General features: G+C 38.7%; 1 protein-coding gene across 1 annotated transcript; it reads left to right on the top strand.

Annotated features, from left to right (window-relative positions):
* The first annotated feature begins 11,483 nt into the window (after positions 1-11,483).
* LOC116330766 (scavenger receptor cysteine-rich domain-containing group B protein) lies at positions 11,484-23,493 on the top strand. Its single transcript, XM_039618093.1, has 11 exons — positions 11,484-11,737; positions 12,539-12,571; positions 13,157-13,195; positions 13,669-13,971; positions 14,072-14,140; positions 20,131-20,445; positions 20,701-20,769; positions 21,089-21,157; positions 21,377-21,691; positions 22,510-22,608; positions 22,715-23,493. The coding sequence occupies exons 1-11, from the start codon at positions 11,602-11,604 to the stop codon at positions 23,029-23,031; spliced, it is 1,764 nt and encodes a 587-aa protein (XP_039474027.1). The 5' UTR covers positions 11,484-11,601; the 3' UTR covers positions 23,032-23,493.
* Positions 23,494-24,316: the final 823 nt, after the last annotated feature.

The following is a 24,316-nucleotide window of genomic DNA, read 5'->3' as shown; positions in this document are numbered from 1 at the left end:
GTGGCAGACTGTTGGGAAGAGGCAGAAACTGATACACAGACAGAGAAAGAGAAAGCATATCTACTGCTGCTATCCAACTAGAAGCTACTGCAACTCCTTAAATTATCTTTTACCTCTAAGGTGATGATAATTCCAAACATATCTCTTAGTTGTGATTTTTACAGTATTACCAGATTTCTGGACATGCTCTCTGCATGCTTGTATCGTATCAGCCCTGTTTCTCCTGTACTGACCTGAAGCCTATGCGCATGTTTTTCGCGGCCTCGCTGTTTCGCTTTTTTTTTCTTTTCTTTTCTCAACAGTGGATTGTGTTCCGCGTCCTGATCGGCTGTAGACCATTGTCCATCAATCTCGTGCCGTGTCTCCTGTACAGTACAGAATGCGTTCAGCTTGTCAAATTTACATAAATCTTCGATCGCTAGCAGTGTGACTCTGAAGTGCTGTACTGTATGTTTCCAAGTTTTCTCCCCAACAAACACAACAATGTCGACGAAACGTTTTGCACCGTCAAAGGCAACCGCGGGTGCCTTTGGTTTCATTCTATACTGGACTTATTTTTCTACGAAGGTTTGAACTTTGAGAGTGTTTAAACAAGAGAGAAAAGTGTGAAAATGTTCATGCCTGTCTGAGAAAAGTGTATAAAGTGTGTAGTGAGGGGTTTTACAGCCTTAAAACATCTATAATAATTGTAAAAAAAAAAGAAAAAAAAAAGAAAAAAAAAAGTTGGCTACTTCGCAGATTTCACCGCGGGTTATTTTTAGAACGTAACTCCCGCGATAAACGAGGGACCACTGTACAGTATGTTCTGGCAGTAATATTTTTTAATTCTAAGACATTTCTGTGCCTTCTGTATATCTTTCTGTAAAACTACCAGTACACATTCTGATAAGTCCGCAAGAAATGTATATTTATATAGTAATTTTTGCAAAGATTTGAGTTCTTAGCTACTCGATTCCTTCTTTCTATAGACCTATATGCGATTCACTCTGATTCACCTTTTCGCAGTCAGTCTTTGCTAACAAAAGGTGACACTGACTTTGATTCAACAGTAGAGCTTTTATTCAAACAATAATTATTGGAGTAAAACAACTGCAAACAGTTTTCATTTGCACAAAACAACCGACTAAAGTCACATACAGAACTAGCATACACTCTTTTTTTGCAAAATATTTAAGTCGCCTTTTTTCCTTTTTTTATTGTGAATCTGCCTCAGAGCGTATCATTCATGCATTGACACCATGTAGCAGTATCTCTATGAGAAATAGGGCATTTAAGGGAAAGTTGGCATTTCCTTACTGTTTTTGGTTAACTTAATATCCTCAAGGTTACATAATCTCCTGACAGCGTTTTGTTAGCAAAATCTTTTAAACAAACATGTGATATCGAGTTTGTCATTGAACCTATATGTTGTACATGGACACAGATTACAGTTTTATTTGATTCTAAAAGAGGGATACACATATTGGGAGACAATAGAGGACAGCCCACATCAAGTAATTGACATTAAGCTAACTAACCACGTTTTCTCCACCTCTGGGACACTGAATGCTATCAGTTTTCAAGATCCACTTGAGTGTTTTTGTATTCTAACCTCACATTTATACCCAAGGGGTAAAAAAAAAAATCCCTTATATAATCAATACCTTTGTGAAAACTCAATGTCATGACCCCATATTACAAAGGCATAACCCCAAAAGGTTGTATGTCATTTCTCTGTAAGCTCTTTGTATGTTATGACATCTATTGTTCCAACCTGCCGACATAAATAGACCTGATCTATATATGCCCTACTTCTAACATGACTCAGACTCAATCGGACACAAAGAATATGTATAACTGCTGCCCTCACCAAGTCATCAACAGGCTAAAAAGGTATGTTTTCCAGAAACTTAATTCCCAGCTGAAGTTACATTTGCTTACATTGTGTGTTTCTGCTTGGAAATTTTCACTGATATGTGAAGTGACTGCACTTCCTAGAACCTTCTCTTTTATAAGGCCTTTTGTTTGTAGTAGCTTTGTTTCCTCTTTTCATTCTTTCTCCGTAAACTGTAGCTTAGATGTGCACACAGCTCACTGTGCACCGAGTCGCACATATACCGAGTTCAAAGGAATATGGCTAGATGTTCCAAAAACAGATAGAGTTATATGCAGTATATGTCCTTGACGCAGAATATCATAAAAAAAATGACAAAATTCATCACAAATGAACCAGTTGGAGTGCCGTTTTCAAATGATCAATCTTTTTAAATGAGGAAAGGCCAGTTGAATACAGTATGTCAACTTCAATGGCTGATTCTTTTATGATGATTCTTTTATTTTAAATTCTTTTATCTTCCATAATGATTCACACATCATTTTAAGTGTTTTGATGTGGTTTACTTTACACATCAATCTCTTGTTCAGTTTGTATGTGAATACAGAAAGGTGTAAAACTCTATGTAGCACTCTCTGTCTCATTTCCTTCAAAGAAGCTGTTGAAGGCCTTTACTGTAACTTCATTTTTAGAGAAATCTTCAACCTCATTGGCCTATAATAGTTCAATTCAATTCAATTCAGTTCAATTCAATTCAATTCAATTCAATTCAATTCACTTCAGTTCAATTCAATTTATATAGTGTCGAATCACAACAACAGTCCCCTGAAGGCACTTTATATGGTAAGGTAAAGACCCTAAAATAATAGAGAAAACCCCAAATGTCAGACAATTCCCTACGACAAAGCACTTGGTGATAGTGGAAAGGAAAAACTCAATTTTAACAGGAAGAAACCTCTAGCAGAATTAGGCTCAGGCAGCCATCTGCCATGACCAGCTGGGGGAGACAGGACAGGAGACAAGTTATAGAAGAGTGCCAATGATTAATAATAACTGATGTTTATATGCAAAGTGACTTATACACACATAGTGAGTGAAAAAGGTGAGTCAAGAAGAAACACAGTGCATCGTGGGAAGCCCCTAGCAACCTAGGGCTTTTACACTCTACACTGTAAGAAAAAGTCCTAATATAAAAGTATTTTACTGTGTATTTTACAGTTTTGTTTTGTTCTTCTAGAATATCATTAAATTTACATAAATAGACTGTGATTTCACATTTCAAATGTAAATTAACATAAAATCACTGTAATGTAATAAAACATAATTTTCTTGTTTTTTAAATGTATTTGTCTGTACATATGCATATTTAGATTGTTAAAATACATTCACAAATCTATCATGATGTCACAAATATTTGTCTGTTAAATGAAAGATTGAACTGTTAAATTCAAATGTAATGCTATGGAAAAATATATAAAATGATTCTCATAAACTTTTTTAACATCAAATAGTTATTACTATTATTGCTATTTAGGGCGATAGTGGCTGAAGAGTTGGCAGTTCGCCTTGTAATCAGAAGGTTGCCGGATGGAGCCCCGGCTCGGACACTCTCGGTCATTGTGTCCTTGGTCAAGACACTTCACCTACCGCCTACTGGTGATGGCCAGAGGGGCCGATGGTGCGATATGGCAGCCTCGCCTCTGTCAGTCTGTTCCAGGGCATGCAATCCATTATTATTTAAACCAACTGTTAACTGTATATTTCTGTACATTTAAGTATTATTATTCATATTGCCACATTCATTGACCTTGTTTATAGATAATTTCATTGTTTAATCACATTAAAATGTTCCTAATTTAATGTTTAAAAGCACTTGAAAAAGGCAAAATCCCATGTAAAATTAGGGCAACAAACTGTATTGTCATTACTGAAAATAACCGTATTTTTATGATAAAGTTATTTTCTGTTATTTTATGGTATTATTTTGGTGCCCCAGCTGCCGGAATATTACTGTTTTTCTAGGATTTTTTTTTTAACAGTGTAACTAAGGGTTCAGGGTCACCTGCTTCAGCCCTAACTATATGCTTTATCAAAAAGTAAACTTATAAGCCTAATCTTAAAAGTAGAGAGGGTATCAGGCTCCCAAATCCGAACTGGAAACTGCTTCCACAGAAAAGGGGCCTGAAGGATCTGCCTTTAAATACCCTATGAAACAAAAGTAAACCAGCAGTCCGAGAGCAAAGTACTCTATTGGCATGATATGATACTATGAAGCCTTAATGGCAAGATGGTGCCTAATTATTCAAGACTTTGTATGTGATAAGAAGGATTTTAAATTTGACTCTGGGTTTAATAAGGAGACAATAAAGAGAAGCTAATATTAGAGAACTATGTTCTCTTTTTTAATCCCTGTGAGTACTCTCCCTGCAGCACTTTGGATCAACTGAAGGCTTTTCAGGAGTTTTTTTAGGACAACCTGATAATAATGAATTACATGCAGTGCAGCCTAGAAGTAATACTAGTATAACTAGTTGTTCAGCATCAATATGAGAAATTATGTTTTTAATTTTAGAGATACTGCGCAAATGCAAGATGCAGTCGTACATATTTGTTTGGTATGCACAATGAAGGACATATCCTGGTCAAAAATGATTCCAAGATTCCTCACAGCATTACTGGAGGCCAAGGTAATGCCATGCAGAGTAAGTATCTGGTTAGATGTCATGTTTCTAAAATTTGAAGGGCAGAGTACAGTAACCTCAGTTTTATCTGAATTTAGAAGCAGAAAATTAGAGGTCATCCAAGTCATTATGTCTTTAAGACATTATTGCAGTTTAACTAACTGGTGTGTATCATCTGGCTTCATGGATAGATAAAGCTGGGTATCATCTGCATAGCAACAAAAACGTATACTATGCCTTTGAATAATACTGCCTAAGGGAAGCTGTATGTAAATAGACTTGGTCCTAGCATGGAGCCCTGTGGAACTCCATACTTAACCTAGTGCATGCTGGCTCACTGTCTTACTTTAGCAGTTGAATATGATGGCAGGATTTCAACAAATTATGTATGGCTTTTAACAGGTTTTAATTACCACCTTAAAGCATGCAGCAACTGAAAGGCTTTATACGGTTATTAATATCAGTAAATCAATCATTCTTTTTGCATGCTTTTTCCATCCTTCTTTGTTGGAAAGGTGAAGAGATGTAATGTTTTGAAAACAACCCCCCCCCCCCAAAAAAAAATTACAGTTAGACTTACAGCAGTATCAAGTAAAATTACGGTAGGAAATTAAATGAAAGTAGGCCTGTTCATGCAGGAAAACAGCCCATGGAGGTATCACACAATGCCCTTCAACAGAGCTATAGAGAAAACATTGGAACCTAATTTTTAATTTCCGTAAATCTAATGTAAGCTGATCCCACAAAAAATCCGTCTTTCACATTAACAATATAAAAGGGAAACACCACTATAAAGGAAATAATAGTCACCTAGTTAACAAAGGGATTCTTTTTCAAAGTGCTGGTAAATCCTGGGGGATTTCTGACTTGTAGTGAAGGTCATAGATCAAACAGATCAGGTTGTGCTCTTCCAACTTCCCCTTTATATTTTATGCAAATCCCCAAAAACATGTTGAAAAAACATGTCACCTGTATACTGTGTGCTGCATAAAAGCATAACGCAATGGATGAACATGATAATATTAAGTATTTAAAAGAAATACAGTGTCATTATTTTTTTTATCCTTAACACTGACTGCAGTAATGAAAAGCCATGAGAAAAAAAAGTTCTCCTACTTCTTTTAGACATTTCTCAGCATCCTGGGAGCAGCAGTTACTCCCCCTTATGCTTTATATTCTGTCTTCTAACTGGTAATGAGGCTGAAGAGGGTGGATTGTCTTCCTCCAGTAAACAGATATTGTTTAGTATAACATGTCTGCAGACTCCATCAATTGCTCCTAATATTGTTATAGTCTAACCTTTATGGGTTTAAATAACACATCTTTGCAAATTACAAATCGCTAAACATCAATGATTTAATGTAGACCACTGTCTTATTGTTTTATTTGGTAACTATTTTAGATCTGGACCCAGTCAATAGTCAATCACATGGCTACTTGAAATGATCACTCATCGTTACAAAGACATGATATCTACCCTCAACTGGAAAGAAGCATTTTACTGTCTTTCAGCAGATTCTATTTGTTTAAATGCTTCGACTTTACGGTTTTAATGCACTGTCCAACTTATTGAATAAAGTGATTAAACCTACTCCATTTGTTATTTTTTGCTACAGATATTTTAATACATAAAGACTTGGTATTTCTACTTCTGACAAATGTATAGTATAAACAATATACAGCTGATGATGCCATGTTTTGGTTTATGAAATAGTTTTAAACTTATATGTGAGTTGAGATTAATACTGTCATACTGATAATCGAGTCAGACTGATCTTATTAGTTCTTACTGGATGTTGAAATTACACTGCACAGTCACCTCATACCAACTGTTAAGCACGGTGGTGGAGGTGTAATGACTTGGGCTTGTTTTGCAGCCACAGGTTCTGGCCACCTTGCAGTCATTGAGTTGACTATGAGCTTCTCTGCATAAAAGAAGTATTAAAAGAACTGTGGATAAACAAATGCCCCGAAACCTCAATGACCTGGTAAAGTGCTATAAAAGAAGAGTGGGCCAAAATTTCTCTTCAAAGATTCGACAAAGAGAGACTAATTTAGTTCTACAAACTATAAAAATCATGGGTTGAACTTTGTTTTGCATAGGACTGCATAGAGCCTTGTGTAAATTTTCTTTTCCACAACGGCACCTTTACAACTTAATAAATATACCAGCAGTTAGCCAGACAGCGTGTGGGCATTGTCTTTGTTTTAATGTGGCATGTTTTTTCCTCCTCCTCCAACTGCCACTCATTCAGGTGCGCAGAGATTTTGCATCAGATGTTTGTACTGTCCACACAAAATTGTGGCATGAATAGAACATTGAAATAAGGTATCCTTTCTCTCCCCTAACTAATTTAAGATGATTGCATTCGATAATAAAACCCAAAGGAATAAAACGTTAGCTCCATGAGTTTACTTGCTACCACAATTCACGCATGATGATGACAACGGACTAAAAATGGCATTTTAAATTATGGTTTTTCACCCATGTTAAAAACAGTTTGCACGCATGCAATTAGACTCTGAAAACCTTAATTTAATCTAACATTAATTTACAGGAAAAAAGCCAAAAAAGACCGAAAATATAAGCAAGATATGAGTGAATATTTATCTCCCCTGAAAGTTCAAATGAAAGACAGTGCGCCTTTGAGCTGGATGTAAAATATTAGCTGCTTTTTGCTAGCAAATGACCCTTTCTGTTGCCCTCAACTGGCAAACTTAACTTAAACTTAATGCATTTAAGAAATGTGGTTCTGTGTACCAGTGACTAACTTTTAACTCTTTAATTGTCATATTTATATTTGTTTGCTTCCCACCATATATGTTAACCCGTTTACAGAAAAAGTTGCCAACAACAGATTTTCAAGACGGAGCAGTTGGTCACCTCTAAATATGTAGACTTGCTTCTGTGTGTATTGTGATTGTTTCTTTGTCCTCTCCTAGAGGTTTGGAAAATTAGCCTGGTGTAACTTAATCCTTATATTTTTGCTAAGCCACTGTTTTGGGTGCCACTCAAGGAAGGAGCCCTGAATTAGTCCTTGGAATTACAGACAAAGTCTATGAACAGCCAACATGTTTCTCTGCACCTCAGGAAGGAATTAGTCTTTGGAAGTAATTTGTTAGCCTGCTCTATGATTCAGAGGCTCCAAGCATTTCCTTGTCAATACTCATATAACAGAAGTAGTTACAAAATATTTTCTGTATCCGAAATATAATCACAGAGACACCTTAGGCCACTCACTTGGAGTGTCAGATGTTAGATTAAGCAAGGTAGGCAGTAATTTGTGGGGAAAAAAAGAAAAAAGAAGCTTTTACATAATCTTTACCCAGAACATTCAACTAAGTTCCACACTGCACATAAGTTTGCCTTTGTAGCAAACAAACAGGCTTGTTTTTACCGTCATTCATACAAGAAGGTAAAGAGTGCTTTGCCTTATGCTTTCACTTATTTGTCAGTCATCAGCTTTTAGTGGGAATAATTGCCTCAACATCCCACAGCCCTCCTGTTTTAGAGCACCTCTGTGTGGGAGAGTCCTACGCACACACAGCACCTAAGCCACAGCCTTGTCCCTCTCTGTAAGTGTGTGCAGGGATGAGTAGGACCACACCTTCTGTGAGCGCTACCTGAAACTGGAGATGCGGGGGTACCAGTGAAGGGTTAGCTTTCATTGTCTTTGTCTTTTTTTTTTTTTTTTGCCCCTCCTGGTTTCTTTTAAGCATAGACAGGTTCAGGGCGTTTGACTATTAACATACAATGCTCTGGTATTTATTGGTTTACGTAATCTCTATCACTGAATCCAGGTATTTATAGTCAAGCAGGATTAAGGGGATGAAAGACCTAAAACACGTAGCGCTGGATACTTTGAGCTCCCTGCCTCCATTTCTATGCAAACTTTCTGTATATTCTGTGTGACTTTTGGAATTAAGTTGCCAGCTATTTGTGCTCTGATGACATTTTTGTAGGTTTCTTTTTTGTGGGGAAGAAACCTATTTTATTTTTATTAAATTTTTTGTTGTGGGGCAAGATCATTTTTACATCAGGTATGTATTTTTTTTTATATGAAATACTGAGTTTATATTTGCTTTATTTCAAATGCTGTCTTTGATCATCATGACCATTTTTACATGAATCGAACTTGACAAGTCAGTGGATGTTAATGTCTTTAAACATTTACCTTTTATCTGTCACTGAAGTGACTGATAAGTGTACATTGCTGTATAACTGTACATTTACACTGATCTCAGAACATTAAAATCATGTAGTGTTAAATTTGTCGAGGTATTTTTCTCTAAAAGTTCTTACTTCTTTTATAATTTGTCAGAAAAACTACGAGAGTACCACTTTTACAATATCTACAGTGAGATTATATGTTGATAAACCCTCCAATTCTCTATTTAAATGGCACAAAAAACGTCTCCGTTAAAGGGACTGACAGTGTTATTCTCTGCTTTTTCTCTGATATTAAGGGGTATTTTTGTGGGGCCGAGATCTTTCAGCTATTTCTGTGAGAAGGGAGGGGAAGCAGAGCTGACACAAAAGGCAACATTATTCCCCAGCGGATCTGCGCTACATCCTACCATGAATGGAGTATTGAAAAACATAACATTGGGGACTAGATTATTTTTCATCCCTCATAACTGAGCCATTTGTCCCAGAGTTTCAAGTGGTTTGTTGGTACAGTCTGCAAATGAGACAGCCGTGGTTCTCCAGCGCTGCGCTGGTGTTAAAATCCCCACCTCCCAATTGGATGTACAATGACTTCTCTGTGGGCTTCTGGCCTTTGGAACTGCACCTTTGGAGACAATGCAAATGGAACTGACCTGGATGAAAACATGTCAGTCCAGAGTTTCTGCTGTTACATTTTCTTGTCACTAAATGGCCTTGCAAAAGTGGTGTGTTAAATTTGCCTCAGCGAGCCCCCAAAAGTTATATTTATACTGTAGAGCTGCTAAATATTTTAATGTCCCCCTCACATGCCTTTGTCTCTTTGCCTAACACTCTCCAAGGAGACTAGAGGCGCCCCCACAGTGTCATCAGGTGCCTACGCATTTTGGAGGTTTCTAGTGACAGATTGCAGGAAGCAGCGTTTATGCCTGACGATGGGGACCACAGAAAGCAGAAATGTCTTTTTGTGCCCCCTAGGTCCGGAATGTCCACTATCTCGAGGGGCCAATATCAAATTCTCCCCTCATCATCCCCTAATACACATTCCTGTGTAAGGTCAGGGGGGAATTCTGCATGAGCAAAGAGGCAAACAACCACATGCTTCTAACAACACTTCTTGATTCTTTGCTTGAAAGCTCCATGGGAAATTTGGAATTGAGCAATTGCAAAATTCCTCATGTTTGATGAAGAATTGAGTCTGCAAAATGAAAACAGGCTTCACACGCCAGTCCTATAACATCAAGGTGAACTGGATACTAAAAAAAGTGTGTAAAAAAGTGATCAGGGTGTTTAATAAATTTATATGTTTGAATCATATAAACAGAATACAAATCTTCTGATCAGGCTGAAATTGATTTGAGCAGTTCAGGAAATTTAGGTCCAGCCTAAGCTAAATACATCTACGACAGCATTTGCTGGTGTTTCTATTACTTAACTGAAAACTGTGTTCCCTTTCAGTCCTGTTTTTAAGGAACAAATTGCAATGCCCTTGTCCTTGTCCTTCCCCTCATAATAGTTTTTCCTGTGAAATTACAATAAAATCCTGTGTCTCCTACTAGTACTTTCTAAAAAGTAAAGGGGCACCATTTGATCGAAGCTATACTGTAACATACCATAACACAGTAATGTGCTGTTTGTATTTATTTTTCTTCAAAGACAACAGCACTGATATTAATAAAGCATACTACTATGCAAAACATTTTGTATTTTTTCTGTATTACTGTAGGACCTGTAACTTAGAATATAAAGCACCTTGAGGCGACTGTTGTTTAAAGCCTGAACCGTGAAATGAATAATGGCCAACAAATTATTCGAAAATGGGGAGTTTATTGAACCATCTGACAACTTTGTTTTAAAAATTAATTAAATTTTAATTTCCATATATGACTTTTAATTTGTCTTGTATTGCCACATCTGACATTTATTTTTTTTAAGTCCTTAAAAATGTTGTAAAAAAGTATTGTTTAATTTATTGTTTAATTTGTTTAAGTTTTTAAGGTGAAAAAATAATAACACTAATGATGAGGAAGTCTCCACAACTCACAAAAAAACGTATGCATTAAACATAATACACTAGACGCTAAGGAGATATAAATAAAATTAAACTGGATTTTCAGTATAATGCTTCTGTGCAGTTTATGTTGAAAACGTTAAACCTTTTTGCACCACTACTGTGCATCCTTATGCATTTTTCTTTTAATTCATTTGTGGTACTAAATAAATGTCATTCATTTCAGTTTCTCAGTTCTGAAGAATGAAGGATATTTAGAGTCTGGTTACGTTACTATCTGACTATGATTACTGAGTGATTTGTCGGTGAATCCCAATATTCTCTGCCTGATGGAAAACCCCTTGAAAAAATGACACAGGTATCCAACTGTGCTTGTAACACAAGCCTTCTCCAGCTACTGATAATAGTCACAAGCTAACCTTCCTCACTTTCAACCATGAGGGCAACAGATGTCATCCTGCTGCCAGATCTGACCACTGTGTCCATTTTGTGCTTACAAAACTGCAATGTAACACAATACTTTGTTGTCTGTATCCTCCTTGTTGTATTGGCAGTACCATTAATAGATGGTGGCATGTCCTGATATCTGTGAAACGTGGGTGGCTGTTTGAATGAGAACAGAGATTCCTCACATCCTTTTCGTGTCACTTGGGAAACAACCAGCGTCATGTGATTCCTGGGAAAGATTTTTGTCTGAGCTGCCCTCTTCTATCAGGCTTGACCTCAGACTACCATCAATACAATACCAACAGCTTCAGGCTTAATCAGTGAAAACAATCCAATACTACTAATTAGGCTTGTCTGAACCAGGATTAGAAACAGCTGGCTGCTATGCTGTAGTAGAAAAGTTTAGCCCACTGGTTACATCTCAACATTACCGGACACCAAATTAGAGGGACTGAGCAAGTGTGAATCTGTCTTTTGCAGGCGGATGGCCAGTCAGGGAGCCTTGCGAGGCCAGCGCGTGGTGGAGAGTGAATGCAGGTGCTGGAACCCAGCCGTCTGGCTCCTGGTTTCTCTGCTGGGAACCCTCGTCTTGGTAGCTATCAGCATTCTGTTGAGACTTGGTGAGTGCTTGGAAATGAGAGTAAGTTCAATGAATTACTGCACATGAGGGAAGACCATTCACTCACGATGCTTCCTGAATGTAACAATGCAGAAAGCTTCACGTCTTTCATGTGATAGTGGACAACAAATTATGTTTGATCTGCATCATCAATGCTGTGCATTGTTGTCCATTACAATGTGACACAAGGAAAAGCTTGAGGAGTTTATGCTTTTCTTTCAGATTCTCAGTGACCAGCGTTGGATAGAGCAGCTTATTAAATTATGTCATTTCCCATAGGGGACATTTTCCCACTAACCAAAGACTAGACTGGAAGTCTAAAATCTTAAGTATGATGTACACTTCCATTAGATTATTTTTTTCAGTGAGTGCCTTCAACATACTGTCTAATCCATGAATTCACTTTGAGATTTGGGACATCTCCCAAAACAGAAAATGTTACCATGGAGGTGAAATGTGCTTAAACAGTGACACATGAGATGATTTCTTCTGTGCCACTGTTTAACCACATTTGAGGCACTAATAATGCTCAAGAACCTGGTGTACTTGCAAGTAAACTCCCTGTAGATGAGTGCTTTTGTGTCCACAGCCACTTCCTGGTTTCCACAGCAATAGCTGGTTAAAAGCCCTGCAGTTGTTTTTGAAGTGAGACAAGATCAATTCGACTCACTGAATCAGCACGTGGGCACAGCAACTTATTTAAATGTGCTGACAGCAGATGACTGCTTTTGTCTCTGGACAGAGCCAACAGATGACGAAACGTGTGCCTCACTAACCATTTAAATTTGTGCTTTAATTTCAGGGGACATCAAAATAAGCAGACGGGCTTTACCCGGTAAGTAACATCCAAGTTAATCACCACTTACTTTTCTATTTCCTTGCGTTTCGCTCTTCCAGAAAACAAATGCAAACCCTTAAGACCGTAAGTTTCGTGTATGTTCATGTTTCAGCATCACAAACACACAGGACCAGCCCGTGAAGTGACCCACATTGGGTGCAATGGTTATCTCTCTAGTGTCTTTGTTCGGTGCTGAAATCTGAGATATTGTATTAGTCTTCAGGCGTTAGACTGTCCTCCATCCATTGTGGGATATAGCCTCACATCACAGGGTTACACATGGTCCCCTGGTGTTTTGAATAGCAATATATATACTTTAGTATGAAAATGCTTGGATGTAGTCAGCTTAATATAAAGTACAGCTGTACTTGATGAGAGTATTTGCAAAAGTTAAAGCAGGATGCTAACATATTTCTGTAGCAGCGGGTACAGTCTGAACAGGCCTGCTGTTGTGATTTCAGTCTGTGTCTCATGTTACAGGAAAATAGATATAGTAGATATAGCGTACACCACCTTTCATCAAATAATTTAACCATACTCTCTCACTTTCTCTCACATATTCACTCCTCCCTTTGTTTTCAGCCAGTGGCGTGCAAAGCCCAGTGAGGACGGAGTATCAAGGTAAGTGTGAACTATACAGTGACCTCCACATCCAGTCCACATATCCACATCCATCACCCCAAAACATTCAGGGTGGAAAAATTGTCTGCATCCTAGTCATGTCATGAAAACCTATCAGCATCTGGCTGTGTGTCAGTGAAAGAAAGTACAGAAGGTAGCACAGCACCTGGGGCTCTTTAAACAAGGTCACTTTCCCAGCTCTCCATTTCTCTAATCCCTACTTAATTGCTATATAACCTCCTATCCTCCTCCTGCATCCATTTCACTCACTTCCAAGGAGTCATGTGGCTTATTGATAGCCTTAATTTAGGATTAGACTTTTTTTTTTCCCAGAGGAATTTTTTCTTTCCTATTACCTGTCATTACATTAGAGCCTGGCCAGTCTCTTTTCTTCATATCAGAAGCATGTGTTTTCAAAATGCCTCCTCTGAGAGAGAAAGCCTGACAAATATTTTCTGCTCATCTCTCTGAAGTACAACTGGTGAATGGGCGGAGCAGGTGTGAGGGCAGAGTGGAGGTGCAATACAATGGCTCGTGGGGCACCGTGTGTGATGACGATTGGGACATGGTGGATGCAAATGTCGTGTGTCGTCAGCTGGGATGCGGGGTGGCTGTGGCGGTGTCCAGCAGCTCTAAGTTTGGACAGGGCACTGGGCTCATCATGTTGGATAATGTGGACTGCAAAGGAAGTGAAATGGAGCTCAGCCAGTGCTGTAGTCTGGGGTGGGGCATCCACAATTGTTACCACTATGAAGATGTGGGTGTCACCTGCAGAGGTAAAATGCAAAATTCTAAGTGGATAAAACCCCTCATGGGAGGGAAAAAAAAGGAATAAACATAATGAAATTGCTGCTTTTCTTTTCATTCGGCTGGTAGAACCAACCTTGCCGGGGTCCAGAGGTTTTGAGGAACCCAGCACACCACCCCAGTCCATATCTGGTTTACGTAAGTGCCCTCTGCTTTTATCAAAATGAGACTGGTCTTCTGCCAGTGTTAAATAAGAGATGGATGAATTCCATCCACTCCATCCAAAAACAAATGCCTTTATATTTTAAGACAGACAGACAGACAGACAGACAGACAGACAGACAGTTGAAACAGATACCTAACCCAGCAAAACATGAAAATTAATATAATGACTGACACTTTGTTCATATAAAAATTAAAGCTGCACTAATTTGTATACCTATACAAATTATACCTATTGTATGCCTATACAAAGTCATCAATGACTTTGTATAGTCAGAGTGTTAACTCTGTATCATAATCATTTACCCACAGAAAAATGATCCTCAAAACTGAAGTTTCTCTCTGCCTTGTAGAGACTTTCGGTTCATACTTGCTGTGTTACTGCACTTTTTGCTATTTGTCCTTCTCTCATGATGGATGTGGACCCAAATGCAGAAAACAAAAGCCCATAACCTCTATTCCAGCATAGCAGGAGTCCAATAAGTGTCAAAGAACAAAGTCCAAAACCAGGGAATATTTACAAGCAGCCATGCAGGAAAAAAAAACAGTGAACAAAAACAGCATGACACGACAGAGAACTAAGGCCAGCTGAGGCTTTAAATATGCCGGGGACTAATCCTGGAAAAAACAAAAGCTGGGGAAAATAAAGAACAGGTGAAACACATGAATGATAACAACACAGGGGATATAAAACTTAATACCAAATACAGGAGAGAACTAACTAGCAAAGTAAAGCAGGACACGAGTGACAAACGGGGCACAGAGACAAAAACTCAAGTTAAACTGAAAGCAAAGAATAATATGAATAACCAATACTGAAAAACTGAAAGAAAGATTATAGTAACAAGCCTAGAAAACAAACTCTAAACAAAACCTAAAATATAGCACAAAGAACTAGATTAAAGCAACAACTCTAAACATATAGAACTCTAAATATTGAATCGGTGTGCAACTTTTTCGGACTCTGTAGTTTTCTCTGGTCCCCTCCCCAATCAGACCAGGAGTGACATGTTTAGCCGCATGTTCTCCTTAAATTGCTGGCTGTCTGAGTGGTGTCCCAGAAACGATGTGGGCTTCATAGATAATTGCCAAACCTTCTGGAGGAAACCTGGTCTTGTTAGGAGAGACGGCATCCATCCCACTTTGGATGGAGCAGCTCTCATTTCTAGAAATATGGACCAATTTATTAAACCCCCAAAATATGACTATCCAGAGTTGGGACCAGGAAGCAGAGTTGCAGTCTTACACGCCTCTCTGTAGCTTCTCCCTCCTGCTACCCCCAAAACCCATCTCCATTGAGACCGTGTCAGCTCCCAAACAGACAAAAACAAACTAAAACCAGCAATAAACAACTTAAACATAAAAATCAAAAGAAAGAACAATACAGTATCCACATCTGAACCAAAGAGTAAAACAATGAAATGTGGATTATTAAATATTAGGTCTCTCTCCTCCAAGTCTCTGTTAGTACATGACTTAATAATTGATCAACAAATCGATTTACTCTGCCTTATAGAAACCTGGTTGCAGCCGGATGATTATGTTAGTTTAAATGAATCAACACCCCCGAGTCATTCTAACTACCAGAAACCTCGAAGCACAGGCCGAGGGGGCGGTGTGGCAGCAATTTTTCACACCAGCCTATTAATTAACGAAAGACCAAGACAGACTTTTAATTCATTTGAAAGCCTGATGCTTAGCCTTGTCCACCCCAGCTGTAAAACTCAGAAACCAGTCTTACTTGTTATCATCTATCGTCCACCTTGGCCTTACACAGAGTTTCTCTCTGATTTCTCAGACTTTTTATCTGATTTAGTGCTCAGCTCAGATAAAATGATTATTGTGGGTGATTTTAACATTCATGTAGATGCTAAAAATGACAGCCTCAACATTGCATTTAATCTGTTATTAGACTCAATTGGCTTCTCTCAAAATGTAAAAGAACCCACCCACCACTTTAATCACACTCTAGATCTTGTTTTAACATATGGCATAGACACTGAACATTTAACAGTGTTTCCTGAAAACCCTCTGCTGTCTGATCATTTCCTGATAACATTTACATTTACAATAATTGATTACACAGCAGTGGAGAGTAGACTTTATCAAAATAGATGTCTTTCTGAAAGCGCTGTAACTAAGTTTAAGAATATAATCCACCCACTGTTATCATCTTCAATGCCCTGTACCAACATAGAGCAGAGCAGCTATCTGAACGCTACTCCAACAGAGGTCGATTATCTTGTTAAAAATTTTACCTCCTCACTACGTACGACTCTGGATACTGTAGCTCCTGTGAAAACTAAGGTCTCAAATCCGAAGTACCTGACTCCGTGGTATAATTCTCAAACACGTAGCCTAAAGCAGATAACTCGTAAGCTGGAGAGGAAATGGCGTGTCACAAATTTAGAGGATCATCATTTAGCCTGGAGAAATAGTTTGCTGCTTTATAAGAAAGCCCTCCGCAAAGCCAGAACATCTTACTATTCATCACTGATTGAAGAAAATAAGAACAACCCCAGGTTTCTCTTCAGCACTGTAGCCAGGCTGACAAAAAGTCAGAGCTCTACTGAGCCAACAATCCCTTTAACGTTAACTAGTAATGACTTCATGAACTTCTTCACAAATAAAATTTTTATCATTAGAGAAAAAATTACCAATAATCATCCCACAGATGTAATATTATCTACAGCTACTTTTAGTACCATCAGTGTTAAGTTAGACTCTTTTTCTCCAATTGATCTTTCTGAGTTAATTTCAATAATTAATTCCTCCAAATCATCAACGTCTCTTTTAGTCCCCATTCCTACAAAAGTGCTCAAAGAAGTCCTGCCATTAATTAATTCATCAATCTTAAATATGATCAACCTATCTCTAATAATCTGCTATGTACCACAGGCCTTCAAGGTGGCTGTAGTTAAACCTTTACTTAAAAAGCCATCTCTAGACCCAGCTGTCTTAGCTAATTATAGGACAATCTCCAACCTTCCTTTCATATCAAAAATCCTTGAAAGAGTAGTTGTCAAACAGCTAACAGATCATCTGCAGAGGAATTTGAAGAGTTTCAGTCAGGTTTCAGAGCTCATCACAGCACAGAAACAGCTTTAGTGAAGGTTACAAATGATCTTCTTATTGCCTCTAACAGTGGACTCATCTCTGTGCTTGTCCTGCTAGACCTTAGTGCTGCTTTCGATACTGTTGACCATAATATCCTATTAGAGCGATTAGAACATGCTGTAGGTATTACAGGTATTGCACTGCAGTGGTTTGTATCATATCTATCTAATAGACTCCAATTTGTACATGTAAATGGAGAGTCCTCTTCACCCACTAAGGTCAATTATGGTGTTCCACAGGGTTCAGTGCTAGTACCAGTTCTATTTACATTATACATGCTTCCCCTAGGCACCATCATTAGAAGACATAGCATAAATTTTCACTGCTATGCAGATGACACGTAGCTCTATCTGTCCATGAAGCCAGGTAACACACACCAATTAGTTAAACTGCAGGAATGTCTTAAAGACATAAAGACCTGGATGGCCGCTAACTTTCTGCTTCTTAATTCAGATAAAACTGAGGTTATTGTACTCAGCCCTGAGAATCTTAGAAATATGGTATCTAACCAGATTCTTACTCTGGATGGCATTACCTTGGCCTCCAGTAATGCTGTGAGGAACCTTGGAGTCATTTTTGACCAGGACATGTCCTTCAACGCATATATTAAACAAATATGTAAGACTGCTTTCTTCCATTTGCGCAACATCTCTAAAATTAGAAATATCCTGTCTCCGAGTGATGCTGAAAAACTAGTTCATGCATTTATTACTTCCAGGCTGGACTACTGTAATTCATTATTATCAGGATGTCCTAAAAACTCACTGAAAAGTATTCAGTTAATCCAAAATGCTGCAGCAAGAGTACTGACAGGGACTAGAAAGAGAGAGCATATTTCTCCTGTTTTGGCTTCCTGTTAAATCCAGAATTGAATTCAAAATCCTGCTCCTCACATACAAGGTCTTAAATAATCAGGCCCCATCTTATCTTAATGACCTTGTAGTACCATATCACCCTATTAGATCTCTACTTTCAAGATTAGGCTTAAAACTTTCCTTTTTGCTAAAGCATATACTTAGGGCTGGACCAGGTGACCCTGAATCCTCCCTTAGTTATGCTGCAATAGACGTAGGCTGCCAGGGATTCCCATGATGTATTGAGTTTTTCCTTTCCAGTCACCTTTCTCACTCACTATGTGTTAATAGACCTCTCTGCATCGAATCATATCTGTTATTAATCTCTGTCTCTCTTCCACAGCATGTCTTTATCCTGTTTTCCTTCTCTCACCCCCACCGGTCGCAGCAGATGGCCGCCTCCCTGAGCCTGGTTCTGCCGGAGGTTTCTTCCTGTTAAAGGGAGTTTTTCCTTCCCACTGTCGCCAAAGTGCTTGCTCATAGGGGGTCATATGATTGTTGGGTTTTTCTCTGTATTTATTATTGTGCGATCTACTGTACAATATAAAGCGCCTTGAGGCGACTTTTGTTGTGATTTGGCGCTATATAAATAAAATTGAATTGAATTGAATATATGACACAGAAAACCCAGGTCATGGGATGACTAAAGATTCAAATGAAACAAAAAACAGCTCAAACTTAAAGTATACTTAAACCCAAAAGAAAACTAAGGACTGTGACACCCCGAGCCCCAAGGGAGAACAAACTAAAACCAACAAATTGAATTCATCCGGTGGCCAGAAGCATGCCTGCTTATATTACTCTGTTTTGTTTGGATGTGCAGTTGGCTGATGTGTGTGAATTTGAAATTGAATGTTTGATTACATAGCAGTGAGGGTTTTTTTGTGTTTCTCCACACCATCATGCACCCAAGCCAATCTGTTGTTGTAGGTCTAAGCATCTAAACCAGTGCTTGAGCACTACACCTGTATGTGGAGTTAATCTTCAGGAGCAAAACTGATGAAATTGCTTTAAGCGACAGATGCTGCACTGCCTTGCTGTTAAATAAGCAGATCAGGTTTTTCATATACTTACATCAGTGCAATACAAATTTTAAAAGTAATATATAAAAAACAAAGTATGACAGACTACAGGGAACACCTCTAATTTATGTTGTATACTGTAAAGAATTCAACATCAGATCAGTTTTTCTTTGGATGGTTTTCACGCTCTAATCAAATTGTTGCAGACAGGTGGTATGCCAGATGTTGCCACGAAATGCAAGGGCAGGTTGCATTAAAGAATGAACAATGGTTTATTTTGCCATTGTGCTCAGTCAAAAATGCGGGAAGGCTCACAAAATGAACAACTTCATTAATCAAGGAACACAAATGGAACTGAAGCGATATATTATTTTGGTTCACCTTCAAAGACTTGTGGGATAATGGAAACTTTTGAACACGTCCCAAAGGCCTCATGAATTCCAGGCCATACCTATTGTTTGCTGGGTTTGCCTTTGTAGCAGTCATCCTCTTGTGTTTTCTCATAATCCCCCAAAGAATCATGAGAGACCAAAAGAAGAAGAAGAAGAATTTAGTTAACAAGTTGAGGTATCTAGCTACTTTTCCATTAACCACTATGTAACCCTGTAAAGGCCTCCAAATTCAGGGCTTTCTTAAATGATGGACACATAACAATGGCTATTGTCTCCTTGTTTTTGTCTACAAAGAGGCATAAGATGACAACATCTGTGCTTAGTACAATATTAGATGTCAATTTAGCACTTCACTTTTGGTTTTTCCTCTGGACTATGTAGTGTGCATTGGATTGCCTGCACCTCTCTTCTTTCTGTGTATCAGTGTCAAATCACAGCAGCTGCTGTTCCCTTTGATACCCCCAAACTGACATAAATAGAGAATCTAATAAAAATTTACAGAGTCTAAAAATATGCTCTGTAAAGAAAAAGCTTTATCAAGATCAGTGCCTACAAATCCCTCCCTCTCCTGCTTACTTTAGGAGATGGCACCATCCGTCTGGTTAATGGACAGAACTCGTGCCAGGGCCGAGTCGAGATCTTCTACCAGGGAAACTGGGGGACAGTGTGCGATGATGACTGGGTCCTCAACAATGCCAAGGTAGTATGCCAACAGAGTGGCTGCGGCAGTGCCGTCTCTGCACACGCCAATTCCTACTTTGGCTACGGTACCGGGCTGATTCTTCTGGACAACGTCAACTGCCAGGGCACGGAGCAGGACCTGACTAAATGCAAGAGCCTGGGTTGGGGTAAACACAACTGTGGCCATCATGAGGACGCTGGGGTCACCTGCACCGGTACTCTTAGAACTGTCATATTAGCATGAGTAGCACACCTGCAACTAAGATATTAAGTTCACAATCACACTTTAGAATGATAGCCTGCCAGAGTGAAAGTTATGTTATGGAAGTGAAACTTATGGCAAAACTTTGGCAAGTATCAGAAAATCAGTCAGATTCATCCCAGCTGGACAGCAAAAATCTCTGCACAGAATTTAGTGGCATTTCATAAAGCACTGGTATAAATTTTATTTTATTTTTCATCCACTTTAGGGTCCACTACTGTACCACCAGTAGCAACAGAGGTCCAGAGAGGGCTGTGGGGAACATTGAACACTGAAGGTAAAGCGTACCATTCACTACACACTATGTTCAACTTTGTGCAAACAAGCTCAGTCTGATTATTGTTTCTGTTCACCAGCCTGTTCCATTTGTTGTCCTGGATCCCCTCCTCCATTAATAATAGGAACAAAATGTGCATTTTGCTATATGACCAACAGGGTGAGCCATTCCTCCCCTGTTGATCATATACATGCTGCACCACAATGCCATAAAACAAAGTGGTGCATGTGTTTCCTGCCATCATAAACAGGTTGTCTGGTGTATTCATGTATCAAGTAATTGTATTTTTTTTTGTCTTCCCCCACAACTACACAAAAAGTTCCAGTCACCAAGTCACCAAGCACAACAACAACGGTTACAACAACAACAACAACCACCCAAACAAAAGGTATCATTCTGTTTGATGTATAAAAATTAAGTGTGTGTGTGTGTGTGTGTGTGTGTGTGTGTGTGTGTGTGTGTGTGTGTGTGTGTGTGTGTGTGTGTGTGTGTGTGTGTGTGTTTGTTTAGTATTGGACACTGTGGACCATCAGCAATGTAATCTACAAAGAAAAGAATTTCTAGTCTAAAATTGCAATAACGCATCCGTGTGTTTCGCCTCTTGCAGTTACGTCAGCCATTCGTGTGATAAATGGCAACAGTAGCTGCCAGGGTCGTGTAGAGGTCCTCTACAAAAATGTTTGGGGGACAGTGTGTGATGATGACTGGGACATGCCCAATGCCAAAGTAGTGTGTAGGCAGCTTGGATGTGGCGCACCTATTGCAGCCAAGTCCAATGCCTACTTTGGCCACGGTTCGGGCCCAATTCTGCTGGACAATGTGGAATGTAGTGGATTTGAACTAGAGCTATCCCAGTGCTTCCACCTGGGGTGGGGTCAGCACAACTGTGGCCATCATGAGGATGCTGGAGTTATCTGCGCACGTAAGACCTTACTTATTTTCTCGCAGCACTAAACTAGGCTTCATTAAACATACACTTATAGCACATGCATATACCTAACTTGGTAAATGTCTGTAATGTCTGTACTATAGTCATATGAACATATGAACGACTCTTAAGTCATGAGTTCCCCTAAAAGCCCATACCACCTATGTATCCAGTCATCTACACCCGCCCTGCTGAGCTGGCCAGTTGCAATGCATGACTATAGTACTTTGAGGACGAAACAGCCCAGAGAGCATGAAAAACAGTGGATGAGTCAAGGCACATCAGCGTCACTGAATGCCTCCATGCCAAATATGACTTCTTTAAGGCTAAATCAAAAGCACAAATATCCTCTTTTATATGTACTGTAAATCCTTGGTTCCAAATTAGTCAGGAAATGTTGTAATGCAGTTTCTTTTTAACAGTGGCAGTTGCTTTGAGTAGTTTTGCCTATTACTATTTGCCTATAACTATTACTTACTAAAGTAAGTAATTAGAACAGATAAAGGGGGTATAATTTGTGCATGAAAATTAGGGCTATAAGGGCTAACATCTTTACAAAAACATAGTCTGTTGTAAACCCACTATAAATAGACTGTTATAAACAGACTTTGCAGAGGCAATATCTTGATGAAATTGCCTCTACAAAGTCTGTGTCTGTGTTATTAGCTTCTAGGAACAGAAGAAACAAACAGGTTTCTTATAAGTCAGTAAAATCACTGGAAGATAAGTGTGATATGACTTTTGTGACCTAATATTCCATGACTATTCCTTGAATACATGAGCATAATTCTTTCTTCTCTGTTTCCCCTTAGCTTTTGACCCCCAGTTTTTTGACCTTGCAAGTGCGCGTGAATTCAGAGTAACAGAAACAATACCAACCACCACCACCACCACCACACAACCACCTGAAGGTAAGTCACATATACCGTCAGTTATTTCACAATAATGTCACCTTCCTCTGGACTGAGTCTCAAAAGCAATCAATGCTCAAAGTTTAAAAGAATTGTTTTTTTGTAGGCATGGTAAGACTGATGGGTGGCCAGCACCGGTGTGAGGGTCGAGTGGAAATGTACTTGAATTCAGGATGGGGCACAGTGTGCGATGATGCCTGGGACCTCCCAGATGCCCAGGTGGTGTGCCGTCAAGTGGGCTGCGGTGAAGCCATTGCAGCTCGGGGAGAAGCTTACTTTGGGCCCGGCACGGGAACAATCCTGCTAGACAACCTCAAGTGCAGAGGTACTGAGAGATCCCTGCAGAGCTGCTCCCATATATCCTGGAATGTACACAACTGCGACCACTCTGAAGATGCTGGCGTCACCTGCTTGCCATCATGATTTCAGCAGAACCGCGGTCCCACCAACATGTGTTAGGATGTGGGTGTACCGTCCTCGGACTTCTGTACATTATGTAAATAACAGCTGTCATATTGCTGAAGTAATACTCCACCATCACCAACATAAAAAACAGTTAATACGCCATTCTATGATTATATTCTATAACTATATAAGCCTATTAAGCACTTTATAAATATATTATATAAAAGAAAATGTACACAGTTGTTTGATAAATGAAGAAATCTTTTAACTGTCTTTCTGTTTTTGTTAAAATATTTACTGTACATGTTATTTTTCACTTAAGGAATATACTTGAGGAAATCTGTGGATTAAAGTAAACCTATTTTTAAAGAACAACCTCTGCTCCACAATCCACAAATATGTACGATAAAACATAAATGACACTGTATACTATAATCTACAACACTGAAATACACATAAATAAATGTGCTATAGCTTGTATATACATGAAATAACTGTGCTTTTATTCCATAATTATTCATATACATACATACGTATGTATATATGTATATCTATCTATATATATAGATATATATATGTATATACACACACATCTATATCTATCTATAGATCTCTCTCTCTCTCGATAGATAGATAGATAGATAGATAGATTAGATAAATATATTCAGGCCTATGCAGAACAGTAGTAGGGAAAGAGCATCTCCTTGGTAGATCCCGCACTTGATGGTGGCTTGTGCGACTGGCTTGAAGTTTGCCTCTAGTGTTGTATGCCACATTTTCATTGAGTTCCTGATGAAGGCTCTTAGGGTCCTGTTGATCTTGTACAGTTCTAGGAATTCCAGGATCCAGGTGTGGGGCATCGAGTCATAGACAACAACAACTTACAACTTTTCTACTTTCTACATTGTAGATACATACTGAAGACATCAAATATATGAAGTAAGATATATGGAATTATATATCAAAGAATTAAATCACTCTAAATATATCTTATATTTTAGACTCCTCAAAGTAGCCACACTTTGCTTTGTTGACACCGCTGCAAACCCTTGGCCTTCTCTCAGTGAGCTTCATGATGTAGTCACCTGAAATGGTTTTCACTTCACAGGTCAGTCCGGAAAATTGCAAAAACTTTGAATGCGTCCCCATGAACTGAAGAAAATTCTCGGATGATAGTTGAAATGTCTTCAAGAAACTTAAAGAAGTCCAGTCGGTTTTCTTTCCAAGCTCCTTAGATTACCATGACTTGGATAACTGAGAACCTTCACATACAATGTGTCCCCAAGTGCAGTTGCATAAACCA

The sequence above is a fragment of the Oreochromis aureus genome, linkage group 10 (assembly GCF_013358895.1).
Source record: "Oreochromis aureus strain Israel breed Guangdong linkage group 10, ZZ_aureus, whole genome shotgun sequence".
Lineage (NCBI taxonomy): Eukaryota > Metazoa > Chordata > Actinopteri > Cichliformes > Cichlidae > Oreochromis > Oreochromis aureus.
This window is presented reverse-complemented; position numbering and strand designations above follow the sequence as displayed.

Coding starts and splice junctions, on each gene's coding strand:
- LOC116330766 (XM_039618093.1), top strand. CDS start 11,602: ATGGCCAGTCAGGGAGCCTTGCGAGGCCAGCGCGTGGTGGAGAGTGAA. Junction 13,972..14,071: donor TGTGGGTGTCACCTGCAGAG/GTAAAATGCAAA, acceptor TTCGGCTGGTAG/AACCAACCTTGCCGGGGTCC. Junction 22,609..22,714: donor CACCACACAACCACCTGAAG/GTAAGTCACATA, acceptor GTTTTTTTGTAG/GCATGGTAAGACTGATGGGT.